The sequence below is a fragment of the Macaca thibetana genome, chromosome 12 (assembly GCF_024542745.1).
Source record: "Macaca thibetana thibetana isolate TM-01 chromosome 12, ASM2454274v1, whole genome shotgun sequence".
Taxonomy (NCBI): domain Eukaryota; kingdom Metazoa; phylum Chordata; class Mammalia; order Primates; family Cercopithecidae; genus Macaca; species Macaca thibetana.
This window is the reverse complement of record NC_065589.1, coordinates 81,673,893-81,694,530: the sequence shown is the minus strand read 5'-3', so window position 1 is coordinate 81,694,530 and position 20,638 is coordinate 81,673,893. Positions and strand designations below refer to the sequence as shown.

General features: G+C 36.8%; 1 protein-coding gene and 1 long non-coding RNA gene across 5 annotated transcripts in view; one reads left to right on the top strand and one right to left on the bottom strand.

Moving 5' to 3' along the window:
* The window catches only part of LOC126932950 (uncharacterized), a 78,962-nt gene that overhangs the window by 1,248 nt on the left and 57,076 nt on the right, over positions 1-20,638 (bottom strand). Inside the window, exons 5-6 of one of the 3 annotated variants that reach the window (XR_007718384.1) lie at positions 19,399-19,491; positions 18,086-18,170 (exon numbers count right to left, since the gene is read on the bottom strand). This is a non-coding gene — a long non-coding RNA (uncharacterized LOC126932950). Of the gene's footprint in view, positions 1-18,085; positions 18,171-19,329; positions 19,492-20,638 lie in introns of those variants that run through there. The other 2 variants (XR_007718383.1, XR_007718382.1) reach the window with 2 other exon arrangements.
* PSMD14 (proteasome 26S subunit, non-ATPase 14) overlaps positions 1-20,638 on the top strand; it is a 109,669-nt gene that overhangs the window by 43,750 nt on the left and 45,281 nt on the right. For both annotated transcript variants that reach the window (XM_050752289.1, XM_050752290.1), the window contains 2 exons: positions 20,176-20,247; positions 20,483-20,602. In XM_050752289.1, the coding sequence (XP_050608246.1) occupies positions 20,176-20,247; positions 20,483-20,602 (192 nt within the window). The remainder of the gene's footprint in view (positions 1-20,175; positions 20,248-20,482; positions 20,603-20,638) is intronic.

Below are 20,638 nucleotides of genomic sequence, written 5' to 3'. Positions count from 1 at the left end.
GAAGCAGTTAGATTTTGGAGATTTTGGATATGGCCTGAAGGTATTCCATATCTTGGTTAATGGTATTGATATTTACCCTGCTGCCTAAGGCAAAACCTGCAATCTTATTGTACTTCTCCATTTCCCCCAATTGTACTGTGGAGTGTGCTTCAAATGTTTATTCTCGTCATTGCCTCTGCTTATTTCAGCCTTTCTATAATCCTGTCTGTGCCCTCCTTTGTCCAGTCTTCCTTAGTAAATCTTCCCACCACCAGAAATTCTATAGTTCTTTTTAAAATGTGGGACTTACTACTTTATTTATTTGTTTAAATATCCTTAATGAGACCTCAATCATTTTCAGTTTAGGATAAAAATTATGGTCTTCAGGCCAAAGTGTAGTGAAGGGGGATGGGGAAAAGGGGATGGGAAAGAGAGGGCCACCTATCCCTTTTGGGTGTGATCAGGATCATCTGGGAGCTTTCTAAAATGATTTGTATGGTTGTGTGTCATTGTTGCTGGTGAAAGTGGCCTTATCACTTAGCTTATACTAGGGCAGAAAGAAAGTTGCAGCGTAGTATCACAGAATGGCTCCTTTGGCCCTTTTATGAGTTGATCTACTGTCTAGAATTTCTGTCCTCATGATTTGTCTCTTTCTACATTCATCTTTTGCTCTGAACTTCTCATATCTCAAACTAGCCATGTTATACTCTATAAGTCCTCAAGTTTCCCATACTATTCTGCTTATCCATTATATTACTTTTTGTAAGGTGTTCTCTGTAAAGGAAAGCCCTTTAACCCCATTGTGTATTTAATGTATTTACTACTTTCTTTCTAGACTACTTAAAAATGATCCCTTACCCTCCTCTTTCCCCTGGAAGTCTTCTGTGGTGTGCTAGTTAGGAAAGGTTGATTATGTTTCAGGAACAACCTCCAAATCTCAATGGTTTAAAACCAGAAGGCTTTCTTTTTCACTCATACTATATGTCTACATGGGTCGTCTGGGTGCTCTGTTCCGTGGTATCATTACTGTGGGACTCAAGCTGACACAGCACTATCGTTGAACACTGGCTCCTTAAAAAGCTTTGATTGAAGGTGACACTGGCCACTCTGCTTACATTTCCTTGGCTGAAGCGAGTCACATGTTCATACCTGACCTCAAGAGGTCAGGGAAGTGCAGTCCTATTACGTGCCTGAGAGAGTAACCAAAAATATTTCATGGAGAGCAGCAATTAGTGCATATGATGTCTCTAGCCTGATAAATCTCTCTACTTCATATTTCTGTGATAATTTGTAAACCTCTGTATCTCACTAAATTGAAATTATAATAAATGTTGTAGTAATTCAGAATTTGATGCATTTGGTGATTGGCTCTAGACCTCTGAAATTCCTAGACAACTGGCTGGGCAAACTAACTGTAGCCATTTCATTAACCTCACAATAATGAAATTCTTATTTTGTAAGTTTATATCAGTGGTTTTCAACCTTGATATAAATAACTTGGTTATTTATATCCTTGATTTAGAATAACTTGGGGAGCTAAATAAGAAAAGATTCCTGAGCCTCAATCCATAGCAATTAAATCAGAATCTCTGAGGGTAGGCCCAGGTATCAGAATTTTTAAAGCTCTCCTTGTAATTCTGAGCTATAAATACAGTTAAGAACCTCTGGCTTACATTCACTGCTTATTTGCTTTCTGAGGAGGCTCTTTGAAATAGGGCCTTGCTTTTATTATATTCCCAAGACTTACTCTCTTTCCTTTTATTTTGCCACTAAAATAATAAACTACACCGGGTTACAATCAAGTATTAATTTTTATGTATACTGTGTATTTTATGTCTCCTATGTTACATTTTAAGGACTAGGACCACATCTAGCATCATATACCCAGTGCATGTCATAGTATCTGCCACCCAGTTTCCCAGTCTTTTTTCTCTTCCTTTTTTTTGGATATTCATGCCCACATTCACCCATTTTTTTGGATTCCCTCTCTTCTGTATGTTGCTTTCTTTTTCTTGTATTGTTTCTTTGTCTTTCTCTTCTTTCATTAGATGAGGTAAAATAACATTTGAGAAATAAAGCAAAATGTAATTATATTTGAAAAATGTAAAGCAAGATACACACAAACAGAAAGGTTATTTGTATTCCGTGTTAACACCTCCAGGGCCCAGCTTTTATGGCTGCTTAGTGGCTCTAACAGCTGATCACTGTAGCATCCACTTAACCTTCAGCTCCTTTGATCAGTGATCCAGCTAATCCCCCAGTCTTGAACTCCGTGTCTTCTTATCCATTGGTGTCCATTGCTTGGATGTCAGATAATCAGCTGTTTATAATATTATTTATTAAAGGAATATTTTATTCTGAGAACTGTATATTAAAGAGAAATAATCTGGCTTTAAGACTATGAGTCAGATGTAACATTTATACAAATTCTGTAAACTGAAAAGATGCTCTATATCATAATAGTGAAATCTTGAGTCCTTAAGACTTAATATTTTGTGTGGAAAATATATCATCTTATCCTTCAAATATTGTCTTATAACTGCGTATTTATTTTAGGCATGTCAGGGAACTCCAAAATGATTTATATTCTTAAGTGCTGAATATTTTTCATAAAGCCAAAAGTATGGATAAGGAAGAGCATGTCTCCTTTAAAGATGACCCTACTTATTTGAAAAGTCACATCCTCAGAAAAACAACCACTGAAATTTAAACAGTATTCACTCATGTTTGACTAATTAGAAATCCATGCTTTAGTTAGCCCATTTTATTGTTTAAAAAGCTTTGAGTGGTAATGTGTTTTATGTCTCTGTGCCTTTCAATGTGTCGTTTTTATCTTCCCAGAATGCCTTTATCCCCCTGCTGCTTTTCTTACTTGGAAAAGGTCTATATATTCCTTAATTCTTAGCATAAAGGAAGATTTTATCAAATAGATTGCTATCGCTTATGTGTTTGTTCCCTATTTATGCATCTATTTTGGTACTTATTCTATATTGCAGTTATGGTTCTTCTCTTTCTTCCCTGCCCTCTACTTTGTAAACCTTTTTAGGGCGAGGACTTTCCTACTTGTGTGTAGCTAGTACATAGTACGTGGGCTGTCAAGTCTAGTTGTTGAGTGAATAAATAAAAATGTAGATTCTTTGTATGTCTCTCTGTGTGTAACATTTCATACATGGCTTTGCATAGTATAATTTAGAAGATGGTCTAGTTAATGAATTATGAATTATGGGTGCTTCCCAAAATAACCACTTAATTTATTTTTTATTTATTTTTACATGTTTTGTAATTTAAATACATAAATAGTACCATAGCTGAACAGTATTTTCAAAAAGGCCACTGGCACTATAAGAACTCTAGAGCCAGTTGCAGTCTTTTGTGAAACAATTCTGATACCTCAGTGTTCTGTTATGAGACATTCACATTCTGCTTGATTCTGGGCCCCTCTTTCCAGTTATAAAAGACAGTATGTTTTTGCCAATCTTAAATGTTTATATTTTCTGGTTTCTGAAGTTTGAACTGGTCTCCGTGAATGATGCTGCCTTTTTGTATGTGTGTCAGGTGGTGAGGGGTTGGTGGAGACAGAGTATCACTCTGTTGCCCAGGCTAGAGTGCAGCAGCACAGTTTTGGCTCACTGCAGCCTCCACCTCCCAGGCTCAAATGATCCTCCCACCTTAGCCCTCCAAGTGGCTAGAACTACAGATTTGAGCCACCACACCTGGCTAATATTTGTAGTTTTTTGTAGAGACTGGGTTTCGTCATGTTGCCCAGGCTGCTGAATGATGCTTTTTTATAACAAAGGTAGTTGAGCATTGTGCTTGGTCCTTTCTCATTGCAATGGAGCATAGTGATTGTTACCCAAAGTGGGAGACAGCCATTTCCTATTCTGATGAGACAGATTTCATAGATCTCTAAAGTGATTGGTGCTCATGGTATATTTCACACACACATAGACACTTTTTGTTTTTAGTTTTTGTGGGTTGATAGTGGGTATATTTATTTATGGAGTATACACACACGTTTTTTAAATAGGTGAGAATTGTTTCAAAGTGAGTACCAAGGGTGGTCTTAAAGGGAAAGAAATATCAGTTAGGCATTGTGCACTGGGCTGACAGCCCCTATGTTACTTTGATGGGGTCTCTTATAACCAGATAATGGTGTCATTTACCCCTCTCCCCTGCTAGTACATTGCTTCACCCACTGCCTGTTTCTTGCTGCAGTTTTTATATTCTCAAAATACTGGCTGCAGGGCCACCAAACTTAGGTGTGCTATATTAGAGGAACTCAGTAGGCCTAGGAAAAGAAACTTTTCAGAGAGGCAGGAACCGAATTTGTTAAATAATTAGAAAATCGGAGAGCAGGTGGGTGAGGTAGGAAAGGGATATAGAGTATGGTATAGGAATATAGTATACTTCTCATTGTTTGACATCCTTGAACCATTATATTTCCCATTGTTTTCTTGTCTCTTGCTAATCAGATTTTTAATAAAGAACTATGTCATTGGTTAAAGTTACTCAAGAACCTAGGTATATTTCAGCAGTGGATGAAATTATGTCTCTGTTGTTATGTTGGCAATTATTTATTTATTTATGTATTATACAAGGTACATAGTGTTAGGTATGTTTTCTAATGTTTAATTCTTACTCTGATATTCTGAGTTTTTACTAAAGTCAGTACTTTCAGGATTACTCAGATGAAAGATGCAGTATATGTATGTTTTTATTTGTAATATTTGTAATATTATATAATTGCATTTTATTTTAAATTTCTATAATCCTTAAAATATATGGAGATATTAGTATTTATAAATGTAGCATTTCAAAAGCAATGCATCATTATTTTGACATTTCCATTCTTACTTTCTTTCCTTCTTTTTGTCTTTCTTTTTTTCTTTTAAAGAATTAATGCACCATCTGGAAACCTCTGAGATCATGCCATAAAAGGAATTTGGGCTTTTTTTGGCAACCAGTCATCAGGCTATGCTGTGATTATGCACCTTATCAGAATAATAAAACATAATTAGAAAGGTGTATTAACTCGTTTATGTTTTAAAACACTTTTATATTGAGGATTCTTGTATAGACATTATGGGAATAAAAAATTACTACTTCTCTATCCCAAGGTTAAGATGATTAATGGGACAGTTGTTGGATCCGCAAACAGAAATGTAAATGGAAACCCTATGTGATTAAATTGTTCTGAGCTATTTCTAAACACTATCTCCTCTATCTTCTTTTCAGTGTTAAAATAGGCAAATACAATTAGTTTATATGTTTTTCTGAGGGGAGATTGCAGTATTACATTGCAATTAACTTGCTCTGTTCTTCTCTTCTGAATAATATAGTCATTGGAACTGTCAGCCAAAGAATCTTTTTTTTGGAACATTTTTTTTTTTTTAACTCTAAAAAGTAACAAGTTTTTTAAATTAATTGAAAGCAAACAGCTGAAATCATGCATTGAAAGGGTTAAGTCGACATGAAAGAATTCATTTCCACTTTAATGACCTAGCCTTGCTGGGTTAGGACGATGGGGAACATGCTTCTGACTTGTACTCCTATTGCCAATTAACACCTCCTATAACAGGTTGCCTTAGCTAGTCATTGAAGCTCATGCAGTAGAAATAGTTTACATGCAGCTTGTTTTTCACACTAGTTGTTTAATACTCACAAAATTAAAGTATTAAAAGGTTGTTTCTTACCTTGCTGGGTAAGAGATAAACAATACAATGGTAGTTATTTGTATGTGTTTGAATTCACTTGTGTTGTTTTTTTTTTTAAAGAATTTTTAATTGAGGAAACAATGTAGTGGTTTCATCAAAAGTTTTGATTTTATGACAAAATTTGTTGAGGGTTATATTAGGTACCATAAAATTAAGAATTATTTTCCATCAACTCAATAAATTATATGTTTAGGTTTTGTTTTAAAACATATAATCACCTTCATTTGTTCCTAAAGCCTATTTTCTTTTTTGTTATAAAGCATATATTTTAACAGACTTTTAAAAATAATTTTAAAACACAGGACTAGATATGTACTTTTAAATAGCCATTATAAAAATAAGCCATATGTAATATTTAAATATTCAAACTCCTGTTTTTTTTTGTTTTATTTTTACAAATTTTTGAAATGTTTAATGTGATTTCCCGAGATAAATTTATATTTTTAGATATTTTTGGAATGTTGCAATTCAGTGATGCTATTTATTTTACATTTCTTTTAAGTGACACTTTAGTTCATGTTTAATCAGCAGGTATTTTAATAACATAATACAATTGGCTAAATAATTGATACCAGTTCACACTAAGAGAAAGGTGGAGTAATAGAACTAATAGTGTTAACAAATTTGTTAAAAGGCCTGAGTAGGTAACACTTTGAGGCGTTAGTTTTTATGCTGTTATAATGGCAAATGCCTTTTTTTTTTTTTTTTTTTTTTTTTTTAGCACTTAGTCAACAAGGGCTACCCATGTAAAAGTCACAGGTTTTTATACTAGATCAGAGTTTAGTCTTCCAAATGGAAAAAAAAATCCACCTCATGCCTCAGTTAATTTAACCACATTTAAAATTTGTAAACCTGGATGATAATATCTGTCTTCCTAAATATGGCAGATCAAAACTCATTGTACTGAGGTTTATTTGCCTTTGCGGAATTAATAACAGGTTTTATATCACTGGTTGCTTAGATTTTCATGAATGAATAAAGGCTGATTACACTGCTTGTGCTCAGCTCTTTACCCTACAGTTCTGTTAGATCACTGACTTACAGTTTTAGTCTATTTAAAGGTGTGAATTTTCCCCCTTTTTATAACAAACTTATTTTCAAGAGTCAGAATTACTTAAGTGATTTCAAAGTTGCTTATAGGAATTTAGTATTGAGGATTTATATAGCAAAAGTAATTATTTCAATTCCTTATTTTTACAAGGGAGATGTGCATTTTAGTTTCATATTTTTTACAGAAGTATGTAACTATAAATCATATTCCAAGTTTCAAGTGGTAACATTCATTTAAGTTTTAGCAGCAGACTGTGAAGTTGCAGAATGTTCAGATGTTTCTTATTTACTTTTCTATTGTCAGTGATGTGTGTGCTTATTTTATAGTGGCATTGTGTGAAAGACAGACTATTTATATAGCTTAAGTACCTCTTTAGTTATACTGGTGCCTTGGTTTATTCTAATAGTTATTATTAAGTGACCTTGAAGTTTAAGTTACATCACATTCAATCTCCAATAAATGACTTCTGTTCTTTTTTTTTTAAATGGTGGTGAAATAGTTGTTATAAGGTCAACAAAGTTAACTTGAATAGTTCACATACTACATAAGCTGATAATTTTAGAACTATGCTCTTGATTAAGCACCAGAAAAAAGACTTTTTTTTTCCATTACTGTTTTTTATAGTAGTAGCAGCCTAAGCCAATTTTAAAAATTCAAAAAGTATTTGGAGGCCAGGTTTTCATTTGGTTTATATCATTATATAATTTTTTTAACCTCACTTTACCTAGCATTTCACTGACTTTCTTAAACATAATAATTTCTCAATAAATAAAAGATGATTGAAGGATTGATACTCTGTAAATTTATTCTGGTCTTTTTTAGTCCTATAAATAAGACATGTATAATTTGTCCTCATGTGATCACTTAGTCCATTTTAGTTGAATGTAAATATAAACTAACAATGCAGTAGTTACAACTTAAGTCTAACTTGAGAAAACATGTTAACAGTTTCTACTTGTGAAATCTTTAGTTTTTCATTGAAGTCTAGGATTGGAAATATGAGACATAAGCGTTGGGGTAGAGGGACTTGGAAACTTACTTGTGGGTGAGGGATAAAAACCATGCGCAGTCTCCTTTCCACTAGGTAGCTCCTCCCAATCCTGAAACTTTGTGTCTCTGCCCGTTACAACCTCATTAACCTGACCACTCCTACTCGACATTTCCCCTCACTGAAACTCTTGACTCATACGTTTTTCCCCTTAAGTTTTTTCATATTTAAAACAGAGTCTGGCCAGGCACAGTGGTTTATGCCTGTAATCCCAACACTTTCGGAGGCTGAGGCAGGCAGATCATGAGATCAGGAGTTTGAGACCAGTCTGGCCAACATGGTGAGACCCCATGTCTACTAAAGATACCAAAAATTAGCCGGGCTTGGTGGCACGTGCCTGTAATCCCAGCTACTTGGGAGGATGAGGCAGAAGAGTCACTTGAATCCGGGAGGCAGAGGTTGCAGTGAGCCAAAATTGTGCCATTGCACTCCAGCCTGGGCGAGAGGGTGAGACTCTGTCTCAAAAAAAAAAAAAAAAAAAAAAATAGAGCCATACCTCAATATCTATATTTGCTCAGGGCATAGCCATCTAGCACATGAAGTATCTTGAAAATCCTTCATATTTGAGACTTCTGTTTCTACAAGGAATTAGTGTCTTATTTTTGTTGTTTATTCAGTTCTTTTTCTGAAGACAGGGCCTTGTTGTGTTGCCCAGGCTGGAATGTGCAGTGACACAATCACAGCTCGCTACAGCCCCAACCTCCTGACCTGAAATAATCTTTCCACCTTAACCTTCTGAGTAGCTGGGAATACAGGCACACACCACCATGCCTGGCTAATCTTTAAAAAAAATTTTGTGGAGATGCTGTCTTACTATGTTTCCCAGGGTGGTCTTCAGCTGCTGGGCTCAAGTGATCCTCCAGCCTTGGCCTCCCAAAGTGCTGGGATTGTAGGTGTGAGCTACTGCGCCCAGCCCTATTCTAATATACAACAAATTTTGGGATTATAGGTGTAAGCCACCGTGCCTGGCCCTACTCAGTTCTTTAAAATACATTAATACTAAGAATATAATTTTATATTCTTATATATATGCATCCATAATTTAATTCTTTGGACTGGTAATATATTTGAGAACTGTGCTTGCCTGCTTTTTATTTTTCTATCATTTGTATGCCGTGACTTTTAAAAAGTCTCAAATGCTTTGTGTGACTTAAATTTCCCATAGCTTTTAATAAAAAGTTATTTTTTTAGGGCAAAGACTTTTTTTTAATTGGACTTGGAAAAAGGCATATTAATTTTTATATTAGTATCTATACAGTGTATAGTGCATTTTGCTCTCTATAGCCCACTGTGCCCATCTAGACTTCAGGAAATACGGGGAGACACTGAAGTGTTCCCTGTTCTCAGTGAGCATACTAACTACTTTTGAATAGGAAGGACATCTCAAGTTTTCTTTCCATTTTCTTTAATAGGAAATGGCTCCAGGAGGCAGAAACTTCTAAAATTATAAACAATGAAAGTGAACTAAGCTCCCAGAATAAAAGTAGATTGGGGCATCTGAAAATGGGATGGCATACTCTACTGGAAAGTATATTACTAGTGTCAGAAGTTGCATTTTAGCTCTGATTATAATACTTTTAAGCCTTGTGGTATATGTTGATGCATATTTTGACTACCTCACAAGCTTCTCGAAGCTTTTGTTTAACCACGCAGTTTGTGGCAGCACAAGTATTATTTGTAGTTTGGGATTGGTATCTATCACACATTTGAAAAAAAAAAAAAAAGGTGTGTTTTTCCAGAGCCTGAAAAATTCCAGATTTTCTCTGATAGGACTATGTGGCTCATGGAATGATTTAGAAAACTTAAGGTTAAACAAAGATAAACAGCTTTTATTACACCCTGTAACATATATATATGTGTGTGTGTATGTGTATATATATGTGTGTGTGTGTGTATATATATATATATATATATATTTTTTTTTTTTTTTTTTTGAGACAAGGCCTCACTGTGTCCCAGACTGGAGTGCAGTGGTGAGATCATGGCTCACTGCAGCCGTGACCTGGGCTCAAGTGATCCTCCACCTCAGCCTCCCAAGTAGCTGGGACTACAGGCATGTGTCACTGTGCCTGGCTGAGCCTTTCATATTGTTTTTTGTTTTTTGTTTTTTTCACCCGCTCTGTCACCAAGGCTGGAGTGCAGTGGCATGATTTTGGCTCACTGCAACCTCTGCCTCCTGTGTTCAAGCGATTCTCCTGCCTCAACCTCTGAGTGGCTGGGATTACAGGCACCTGCCACCATGCCTGGCTAATTTTTGTATTTTCAGTAGAGGTGGGGTTTCACCATGTTGGCCAGGCTGGTTTCGAACTCCTGACCTCAGGTGATCCGCTCGCCTTAGCCTCCCAAAGTGCTGGGATTACAAGCGTGAGCTACTGTGCCCAGCCCTATTCTAAAATACAACAAATTTTGGGGGTTAGGGTGGATACACAGTATATTCCAAACTTACTTGCCTAGGAGTGAACTCTTTGGATGTTATTTTCTTGCCACTCATTTCTCAAAAATGAATATTTAAAAAATCTCTGCCCACACTGCAGAATAACCAATAATTGATGAAACTTGGTGATATATTGAATATAAGGACTGAAGGAGAAAGTCAACAAAAATTTTGCCTAGATTCATAGTTTGAGACTCAATGTATTAATTAGAATAAGTTGGCAAGTTAGTTTGTAGAGAAACATGGTTGAGTTTGAATTTTGAAGGCCTTGAATTTGAGATTTCTCCCTTGGGAAAGAATGTGATCATAGTAAATTAGGAAGGAACCTTTAAAAATCATGTAATTTTTTTTTTTTTTTATTTGAGATGGAGTCTCTCTCTGTCACCAGGCTGTAGTGCAGTGGCACGATCTCAGCTCACTGCAACCTCTGCCTCCTGGGTTCAAGTGATTCTCATGCCTCAACCTCCCAAGTAGGTGGGGTTACAGGCATGTACCACCACACCCAGCTAATTTTTGTATTTTTAGTAGAGACAGGGTTTCACCATGTTGGCCAGGATAGTCTCGATCTCCTGACCTCATGATCTGCGCCCCCCTTGGCCTCCCAAAAAAATCATCTGATTTAATCAGTCATTGAATGTGTAAGCTTTTTCTGTAATACTTTTACCAATTTGAACACCTGTGTTTGATTAACTCCAAATATATGGGTAGCTTATTAACTTAAACTCTTCTTTAGATAGTTTGGACCAATACAAAATTTGTGTGTGTGGGGGGGGGCGGGCGGGGTTTTTTTTTTGAGACGGAGTCTTGCTCTGTTGCCCAGGCTGGAGTGCAGTGGCGCGATCTCAGCTAACTGCAAGCTCCGCCTCCCAGGTTCCTGCCATTCTCCTGCCTCAGCCTCCCGAGTAGCTAGGACTACAGGCGCCTGCCACCACGCCCGGCTAATTTTTTTGTATTTTTAGTAGAGACGAGGTTTCACCGTGTTAGCCAGGATGGTCTCCATCTCCTGACTTTGTGATCCGCCCGCCTTGGCCTCCCAAAGTGCTGGGATTACAGGTGTGAGCCACCATGCCTGGCCCAAAATTTTTCTTAAATTGAACCCAAATTCACTGTCCTATAGCTTCTTCCAATTAGCTCATAGTTCTGCATAAAATGTAGTCTGAATCAGTAGTTCACACACTTTAGCATCATAATCACCTGGAGGGCTTTTTAAAAACCCACATGTCTGGGCTCTGCCTCCAGAGTTTCTGATTCAGTAAGAATGTGCATTGCTAACCAGTTCACAGGCGATGCTGACTGTGAAGGGTTCAGAGACTACACTTTGAGAACTGTTAGTCTAAACTTTGTCTATCTGACAGCTTTTCAGATTTTAAAGAGAGGTGTTTTGTACCTTGGGTCTTCTGTTTCCCAGACTTTATCAAGTTCTTTTGAACATTTCCTAGATATCATGCATGATTTGAAGTCACATTCCTGTCCTGGGTAGCTCAGATTTTGAGAGTGAAGAACTCTCTGAAGTGGAATCTCTAAAGAGCCAAGACTTGCCCAAAAAAAGCTGTATCCTTCAGTGCCTAAAATACTTTGCATGTGTAAACATAAGCCTAGCTGGTTGTTGCATGGGTTAATCTGTAATTTACCTCTTGTTTTTGTAGCCTCCAAGAAAGGAGAGAAATCTGCCTCCATGTGAATGTACTTGGTAGCCAGGCTCCTTTCTCTTAGCTTTTTTTTTTTTTCCTCCCAGGTTTGTTGAGGTATAATTGACAAAATTATATGATCTTAAGGTATACAATGTGGTGATTTGATATACATGTATTTAATGATGTGATTATCACAATCAAGTTAGTTTACATGTGTCACTTCATTCGATCCTCTGAATTTATTCATCTTATAATGAAGTTTGTACCCTTCAACCCACATCTCCCTTTTCCCCACACCCCTAGCTAATGGTAACCACCATTCTACTCTCAGTTTCTATGAGTTCAATTTTTTTAGATTGCACGTATACATGAAGTATGTGTTTTTCTCGGTCTTGCTTATTTCATTTAGCACAATGCTTTTGAGGTTCACCCATGTTGTCACAAATGGCAGGGTTTTCTTTTATGGTTGAATAATATTCCATTTGTGTGTGTATGTGTGTATATGTGTTTGTGTGTGTGTGTGTGTGTGTGTGCATCACAGGTTCTTTATCAATTCGTCCATTGACAGACACTTAGATTGTTTCCACATCCTGGCTATTCTGAGTAATGCTGCAGTGAGCAAGAGACTGCAGATATCTTTGTATGGTGTTGATTTCATTTCCTTTGGGTATCCAAAAGAGGAATTGCTGGTCATATGGTAGTTCTGCTTTAATTTTTTGGTGAACTTCCATACTGTTTCCATCATGGCCATCTCCACTTATGTTCCCACCAACAGTGTATGAGGTTCTCTTCTGTCTATAACATCACCTTTTTCAAGTTAGAGGAGGGTTCCTTCAAGATTGTAAATTAAAATATTCAGTGTAGGAGTAGGTTAGAGTTCTTTTAACTTAAGGTTATATTACTGGTTAAAATGGCTAGAGTCATCAGATATCTCAGAGAAGGAGACTTTCAACAATATTCTTTAATTATAGGTTAAGTTCCTAGGTTTATTTGCCTTATTAAAAGAACTATCATGAACACTCTGATTTCTGCAAACATCTCTGCTTATTTACTTAAATAATGTCTAGGAGTGAAAAAGTAGGTCAAAAAGTTCGTGCAGTTGAAAGGCTCTCGATATACCTTGCCCAGTTGCTTTTCTGATAGACTATCCCATTTTACATTCCCATCAACAATGCTGATAGTGTTTCTTTTATTATACCTTTTCTAAAATTGGGCTTTGTAAAGCTTGTTTGGTAGACAAACAAACCCCCACAATATCTTAATGTGTTAATTGGCACTTCTTTAATTAAAGAAGATCAACTAGGGAGCTTGAACATTTTTCATATTTCTCCCCTCCCCTCCCCCGCCTCCCCTTCCCCTCCACTCCCTCAGAGTCTCACTCTGTCACCCAGGCTGGAGTGCTGTGGTGTGATCTCAGCTCACTGCAACCTCTGCCTCCTGGGTTCAAGCGATTCTCCTGCCTCACTGAGGCTCCTGAGTAGTTGGGATTACAAGTACATGCCACCATGCCTGGCTAATTTTTTGTATTTTTAGTAGAGACAGGGTTCCACCATGTTAGCCAGGATGGTCTCCATCTCCTGACCTCATGATCCACCCGCCTTGGCCTCCCAAAATGCTAGGATTATAGGCATGAGCCACGGCGCCTGGCCTTCATATTTATTTCATCACGTTTTCTGATGTAATTAGTCTCTTTATTATTCTTTGCCCATGTTTCCATTATGGTTTTAGTATTTTTAATTTGCTTGTGTACTGACTTTTAGTCATAAATGGGAAAACTATTTTTTCAGGGTGTTTTGTTTTAAATTCTTTAAGTATTTAGAAATTTAGATTATGTTGGCAATTTTATGTTCCTTTATTTGTTCAGTTGGGTTTGTACCTAAAATGTGCTTCCTCACCCAGATCAAATAGACATTCACCAATATTTTTGGCATAGCATTTGTTACACTTTAATTTTTTAAAAAAACATGTAACTCTTTAATCCATCTGGGTGGTGGTATAACATGATATAGGGAAGGAAATTTAGTTTTAAATGCTTCCAGTACTAAGAAAAAATGAAAAATTAAAATAGAATATGTTCAATTCTATGGTGATAACTTTGAAATCTAAATGAAATGAAGCTTTCTGCAACACTATAATAGTTCATCTGGCCTCAAGATATAGATAACCTGAATTTATCAATACAACTGAAAAGGTTATAACACTTAGCCACAGAACAGCCTCAAAGCCAAATGTTTTAATAATGAACACTTCCAAAATTGAAAAACATGGATAGATTTTTTATTCACATACATTTTATTGGAACATAGAAAATGGAAAACTTTGTAATTGGGAAACTTGTAAATTTTTCAGTTTGTTTTGTAACTAATATAATGATATCAAAACCTGGCAATTTTCACACACAAAAAATGCCAGAGCAATCTCACTTATGAGAAAAAAAAAATCAATGAACAAATAGTAAAGAAAACATGAACAATTAATCTAGCAGTACAAAGATGATTTAATAGTGGGAAATATTAATGTAATACACCACTGAAGAAAGGTAAGGTGAATGAACTGGTAGCCATTGTGGCTTCTTTTAAACAAAAAATGTTGGCATCTCATTGACAAATTTTGCTCAGTCTTTTTGTTTTAATTGTTACTTGTAAGCAGCATACACATGAATTTCCATTTTAAACCCATTATGAGAGGCTTTTATCTTTTAACAAGGGACTTTAATCCATTTATATGTTTTCATAACCAATATATTTGATCTTACCTTATGTTGCTTGGTATTTTTGTTTTTCTTCTTTCTTGATTTCCTTCTGTTGTTTTACTGTCAGTATTGTGTTTGGTTTTTCTTCCCCAGTGACTTACTAATGTGTACATAGCTTTTTAATTTTAGTTTAAAAATTTTTTCGAGACAGGGTCTCACTCAGTTGCCCAGGCTGGAGTGCAGTGGTCAACTATGGCTCACTGCAGCCTCAGCCTTTTGGGTTTTAGCCATCCTCCCACTCAGTCTCCTGAGTAGCTGGGATTACATGCTTTTTAATTTTTACAGTGGTTAAAGTTGTTCAAAAAACTAATTTATGTTTCTAGAATAATAAAAGTCAACACTTACATCTGTATTTTCTCCTATTATATAAGATAGAGCATATTATGTACTTCATTTCTCCCTCCTGCCTGTATAGTTACCTGGATAATGGGGAGTTTGGATCCTGATTACATTATTTGTATCTGTATCTTTTTAACTGCATTCACTGGTTGTAACAGATTTCTTTATATGATGACTCTTCCATTTTTTAGCCTTTAATTTTTATTTGAGGAATGGGATGCTCAAGTGGATCTTTTATTCAAGAAGCTCTTTCAGGGAAGATACATGAAATCCTACTTTCTGAGCCCTTATATATATTTAGTAATATATTTGTGGGCCTTTGGATGTTTTTAAAAAATTGAATATAAAATTCTTACTTTCAGTTTTTTACCTAAAACTTTGAAGATTTGCTTCATTGTTTTCTGCCATCTAATGTTGCAAATAAATCCAAAGTCAACCTGTGTTGCATTTTTTTCCCAGCAGGCTGTTTGGTTTCTCTACTCATATGGTTTTAGACATTTTACTTAAAGTAATTGAGATTTAGCTAAGATTTTTCAAGATACAGTTTTTCTTTCATTGCTTATTGCCTCACATATGATGGTCCCAAAAGTGAACTTTTTTTTTTTTTTAATTCAAGAAAGTTTTCTTCAGCTTTGCCTTTGCTTGTTGTTTCTGTTTATTTTATCCTTAGAAACAACTGTTTTTTTTAGCTTAGAGTTCTTGTCTGTCCTGTAATTCAGGTGTCCCCATATGAGTCTGTGACCATAGAAACCGGGCCACACAGAAAGAGGTGAGCGGCAGGCAAGTGAGCATTACTGCCTGAGCTCCACCTCCCGTCAGATTAGTGGCGGCTTTAGATTCTCATAGGAGCACAAACCCTATTTTGAACACCCATGTGAGGGATCTAGGTTGCATGCTCCATCTATAATGCCGGATGATCTGAGGTGGAACAGTTTCATTTCAAAACCATCCTTCCCAAAACTCGAAAAGTGGTCTTCCATGAAACCAGTCCCTGCACCAAAAGGTTGGGGACTGCTGCCCTAATTTTATTGTATTTCTAAAAGTTTTCATCTCTAACTTTTTACTGTACATTTTGGGACATCTAGACATTTATATTGTATATAACTGAATTAAATTTGTTATAATGCTTTTACCCTTGTTTCTCTTAGTGTGATTTTAATTCTTAATTATTTTTCATCTTTTTATCTTGTTCTGTCCTTCAGCTTTCCGTTTCAAAGATAAGGAACTTCTATTTTACTGATGTCAAATAGTTTTCTAAAATTTTGTTCACGATTCCTATATTTAGGTGACTTTTCTTTTTGAATCACCAGAATACTGCCCCCCAGGAGTGTTTGCCAAAAGATAATGTAGTTAGATGGTCCACAGCCCCACATTTTTCTCATCTTGGGAGCTAATTGGGTCATCTTTGATCTGTAGCTGTGAAACGGGAAAAGTTCCCTTGTCCCCTTCACAGGGCATTCAATTGGGATGTGGCTCGCTTCTTCAGTGCACCACTGCTCACACCTCTAGGGGAGCATACAGACAGGCAGGCTGTGGGGCTCTGACCCCCAGCAGTGTCTAGGATTGAATATTTACAGCTGAAGCCCCAGTGGGTGTGTGTTACAGGGTGCTCTTTTAGTTTAGCCATCCATAGGTGGCTTGTGTTAGACAGCTCAATTAGACCCTCTGCCTTACTGCAAGGACAGAGGCCTTTCTGTATCTGGGAATTCTTGCCTTGGTTTACTGGAAGAATCCGATCACATGTGGGCTTGGAGAATGAATGCAAGGTTTTACTGAGCGGAAGTAGCGCTCAGCAGATGGGGGAGCCAGAGGGAGATGGTTTTCACCTGGAGTCAAGCCGCTGTCCTCTGACTGCCTTGGCCAACTCTGCTTCATTCTGCTGGTTGATGGCCTGCTTGCATGCTGGTTTGCTCCTACCCGGTGGTTTCTCTCCACATCCAGCCATCCGTGTGTTCCTCTGCTGATGTGCTCCTCTCTCATGTTCAGCCACCGGTGTCTTCTTCTGCTGATGTGTTCTGTTCCTCTCAACGTCCAGCCACTTGTGTCTTTGACTGCTTGGGTCTTGGAGTTTTAATAGACACAGGATGGTCTTGGAAATGCAACATTTGGGCAGGAAAACAAAAATGCCTGTCTTCACCTAGGTCCATGGGTGCAAGCCTGGTGGTGGTGCCCTAGCCAGGGGCCACACCCTCCTCTACCCAGCCCTGCCCTGGCTCCCCTCCCCCCATATCAGCTGTTCATGTTCTTACGTACTTCTCTGAGCTTAGTTTTGAGTCTTTAATGGGGTTTTCTTCTGTTGCCTGGTTTTTGCTATTCTGAACAGGTGAGCATGTAGGAAAACAACAGCCTTAGTCACTGCTAGCCAAGGTCTTTAGTATCTGTCCCATTGACAGTGTATTATATGCGATTTCTCTCTCTCTCTGGCATCATTTCACCGCTACCAACCTTTATCTAGTTCTTGCCAACAGTAGTGAAAGGGGCAGCAGTAAGTATCACTGGCTGCTGTTTTAAAAACAGCACTCATGGCTGGGTGCGGTGGCTCACGCCTGTAATGCTCGCACTTTGGGAGACTAAGGTGGGTGGATTGCCTGAGCTCAGGAGTTCAAGACCAGCCTGGGCAACACGGTGAAACCCCGTCCCTACTAAAATACAAAAAATTTGCTGGGCATGGCGACGTGCCCCTTGTAATCCCAGCGCCTCAGGAGGCTGAGACAGGAGAGATGCTGGAACCCTGGAGGCGGTAGTTGCAGTGAGCCGAGATTGCGCCATTGCACTCCAGCCTGGGCGACAGAGCGAGACTCTGTCTAAAAAAAACAAAAATAAAACAGCACTCATACAATAAACAGCTGCATAGTCTTCTCTTAGTACATGGCTTTCTTGTTTACTATGTTTCTGAATCAGAAGAAAATCCATTGTGAGTTAGTATGTTTCTGAATTAGAAGAAAGGCCACTGACATATGGCTTGCTTCCTGTCTCTCAAGGTAACTAGCTGGTATTTCTCTTTTCTGTTCCATTGGCTTGCAGTAGCACCTTAATTTATTCATTCATTCTTTCAATCAGTACTTAAGTTCTTACTACGGCCGAGGTACTTTTCTAGGTACTGGTTATATATATAATATTAAACGAAATAGTGTTTCTTCCTTCTTTGGTGGCAGAAATAGTTTCTGGATTCTGTCAGTAACGCATTTTGGTGATGGTGTGATGTTTTATTTCCCTTTTTTTCTAAAAAAAAAAAATATTTTCGGGCAAGTTGAGAAAGGCTGTATTAAAGCTACAGTCAAGATACCAGTTTAACTTCTTTCTCCATATGCAATGTATAAGGTTGCTCTGGATCTAGGAATAATTTTATGAATACAGTGTTCGTTAACCTATTTTTCTAGTTTTATTTTATTTTAAATTGGCAAATAATTATATATATTGGTAGGGGTAATGTTTTGATAAATATGTATGTTGTGGAATGATCACATAAGGCTAACGTATCCATCACCTCAATATTTATCATTTCTTTGTGCTGAGAACACTTGAAGTCATCTTTTAACTATTTTGAAATATACATTATTATTAACTATAGTCACCAGGCTATGCAGTAGATCACAAGAATCAATTCCTTCTGTTTAACTGAAATCTTACTATTATCCTAACCTTTTAAGGCTACTACTACTTCCCCTAAACCTCTCATCACAACTAATTTATTGTTGTCCTCACCTTTTCGTTAATCTTTCTTAACTTTCTAAGTGAAATGAGTAAAATTATTATACCACTAAAATTAGGTTTGTATGATGACTTCAGCAAGATGCTTTGGCCTGATATTACTTTACTTTAGCAGAGATTTCATTCTGAAGGAGATCTTAGCTATTTGAAAAATAAGCAATAAAACTGCATTAGGTGATAATAGATGAAGAATTTGGTCAGTTTCCAACTTTATTGCCTGGCATTTATGATGAAAATTAAATTTGAGGGACTTGATTTTTTCCACCACTTTGAACAGAAGTAAATAAAAAAACAAAATTATTTTATTTAGAGAAAACTCATTCTAGAACCTTTTATACTTAATGCTTCCAGTAAATATTATGAACTTTTGAAACAATATAAAGTAGTAGAATTTAACACACACACACACACACAAAAGCACGAGGTACACATAGACCTATAAGTATGGAATGTAAAGCGATTGTTTACTTTCAGTATGTAAAAGTGTAAATGGGAGAGAGAACATAGCTTACAATTTGGATAAGGTAACATGTTGTTTACCTAATTTGTAATAGGGTTACTGTCAGGGAAAGGGAACTTTAAGCAAAACAGGACCTGGCAATTATGTCATATCTCCTTTTAATTTCCTAGATTGTTCAATATTAAAAAACAAGAAGCTTTCTATGTGCACTAATTGTGGGGCAGAATCACATTTATAAGACTGTAGGCCTCTTGAGGGTAAGAACTATATGTCAGTTACCTTGTGCAGCTGAATGTTATAGTCAAGAGAAGTTTGCTTCCTTTCAGGAAGAAGATAGAATCCTTAGAGGAGAAACATAGTGTCTTCCTTAGCCTGTAATAAGATTGGTAGTAATACTTGTTTTAAAGATAGTGGTTAGGATTTTGGAAGTATTTTCACGTCAGCTATACCTGTCTCAACTGGTTTGTTCACACCTGGGGCAATTGTGTTAAATTTGTTGTTGTATAGGGGGAGGGGAACAGCTTCATTAGGTGACGTGCAGAGGATGTTGTTCACAGCTCTTTCACCCAGGGATTAGAAGTCTTCTTTCCCCTTCTCCTCCACTGTAGCGATGAATTTGCAGAGGAATCCCATAGCCTTAATCTATTAATACATGCTGTCTTTAGCTGAAAATCAAGAAGCTCAGAGAATTTGCTGTTTGATGTTGATGCTTTAGTTAATTGTGCTAGTCCAACAGCATTTCACATATACACACTGTGGTAACAAACGTGGCTGATTGGTAAATTATAGCCATTTTGTAGCCAAGGTAGATTGGCATTGCCGAAAGACTTAAACTTTGTGTCCGTTAGACCCTTGGCTTAGTATTAAGTTTTACCTGTTTTCTACAGGTTTGATATTTGCAAATGTGTTTTGATTGTGTCGTAGCCAAATAAAAGGGTACTTGACATGTTTTTCAAAACTATTTTAAAAATATCAAGTTTATACCACGTGTAACTTGAATTTTAAACTCATAAACTCTCTGTGTGTGTTTGTAATAATTGATGTATTTGTTTCTAGGGGCCACCTACAGATGCTCCTGCAGTGGACACAGCAGAACAAGTCTATATCTCTTCCCTGGCACTGTTAAAAGTAAGTAGTGAATGTAGTTACTTGCTTTAGAGAACTCTTTTGCTTTCATTTGGAGTATTTGCTTTGGAGTATTTGTCACCTTAATCCTCTCAGACATAAATAAGCTATTGTTTTAGCTACATTTATAAAAAGAGTTTTTTATTTTCGCTGAAACGAAATTTGGTTTTTGTTTTATAAAGAGGAACCAGAGACCTTAACGAACTTTGCTTGTATCCCCATCTCTTCCTTTCTACAGATGTTAAAACATGGCCGTGCTGGAGTTCCAATGGAAGTTATGGGTTTGATGCTTGGAGAATTTGTTGATGATTATACCGTCAGAGTGATTGATGTGTTTGCTATGCCACAGTCAGGAACAGTGAGTACTTTTATGGTTGCCTGCTGCAAGTAAATG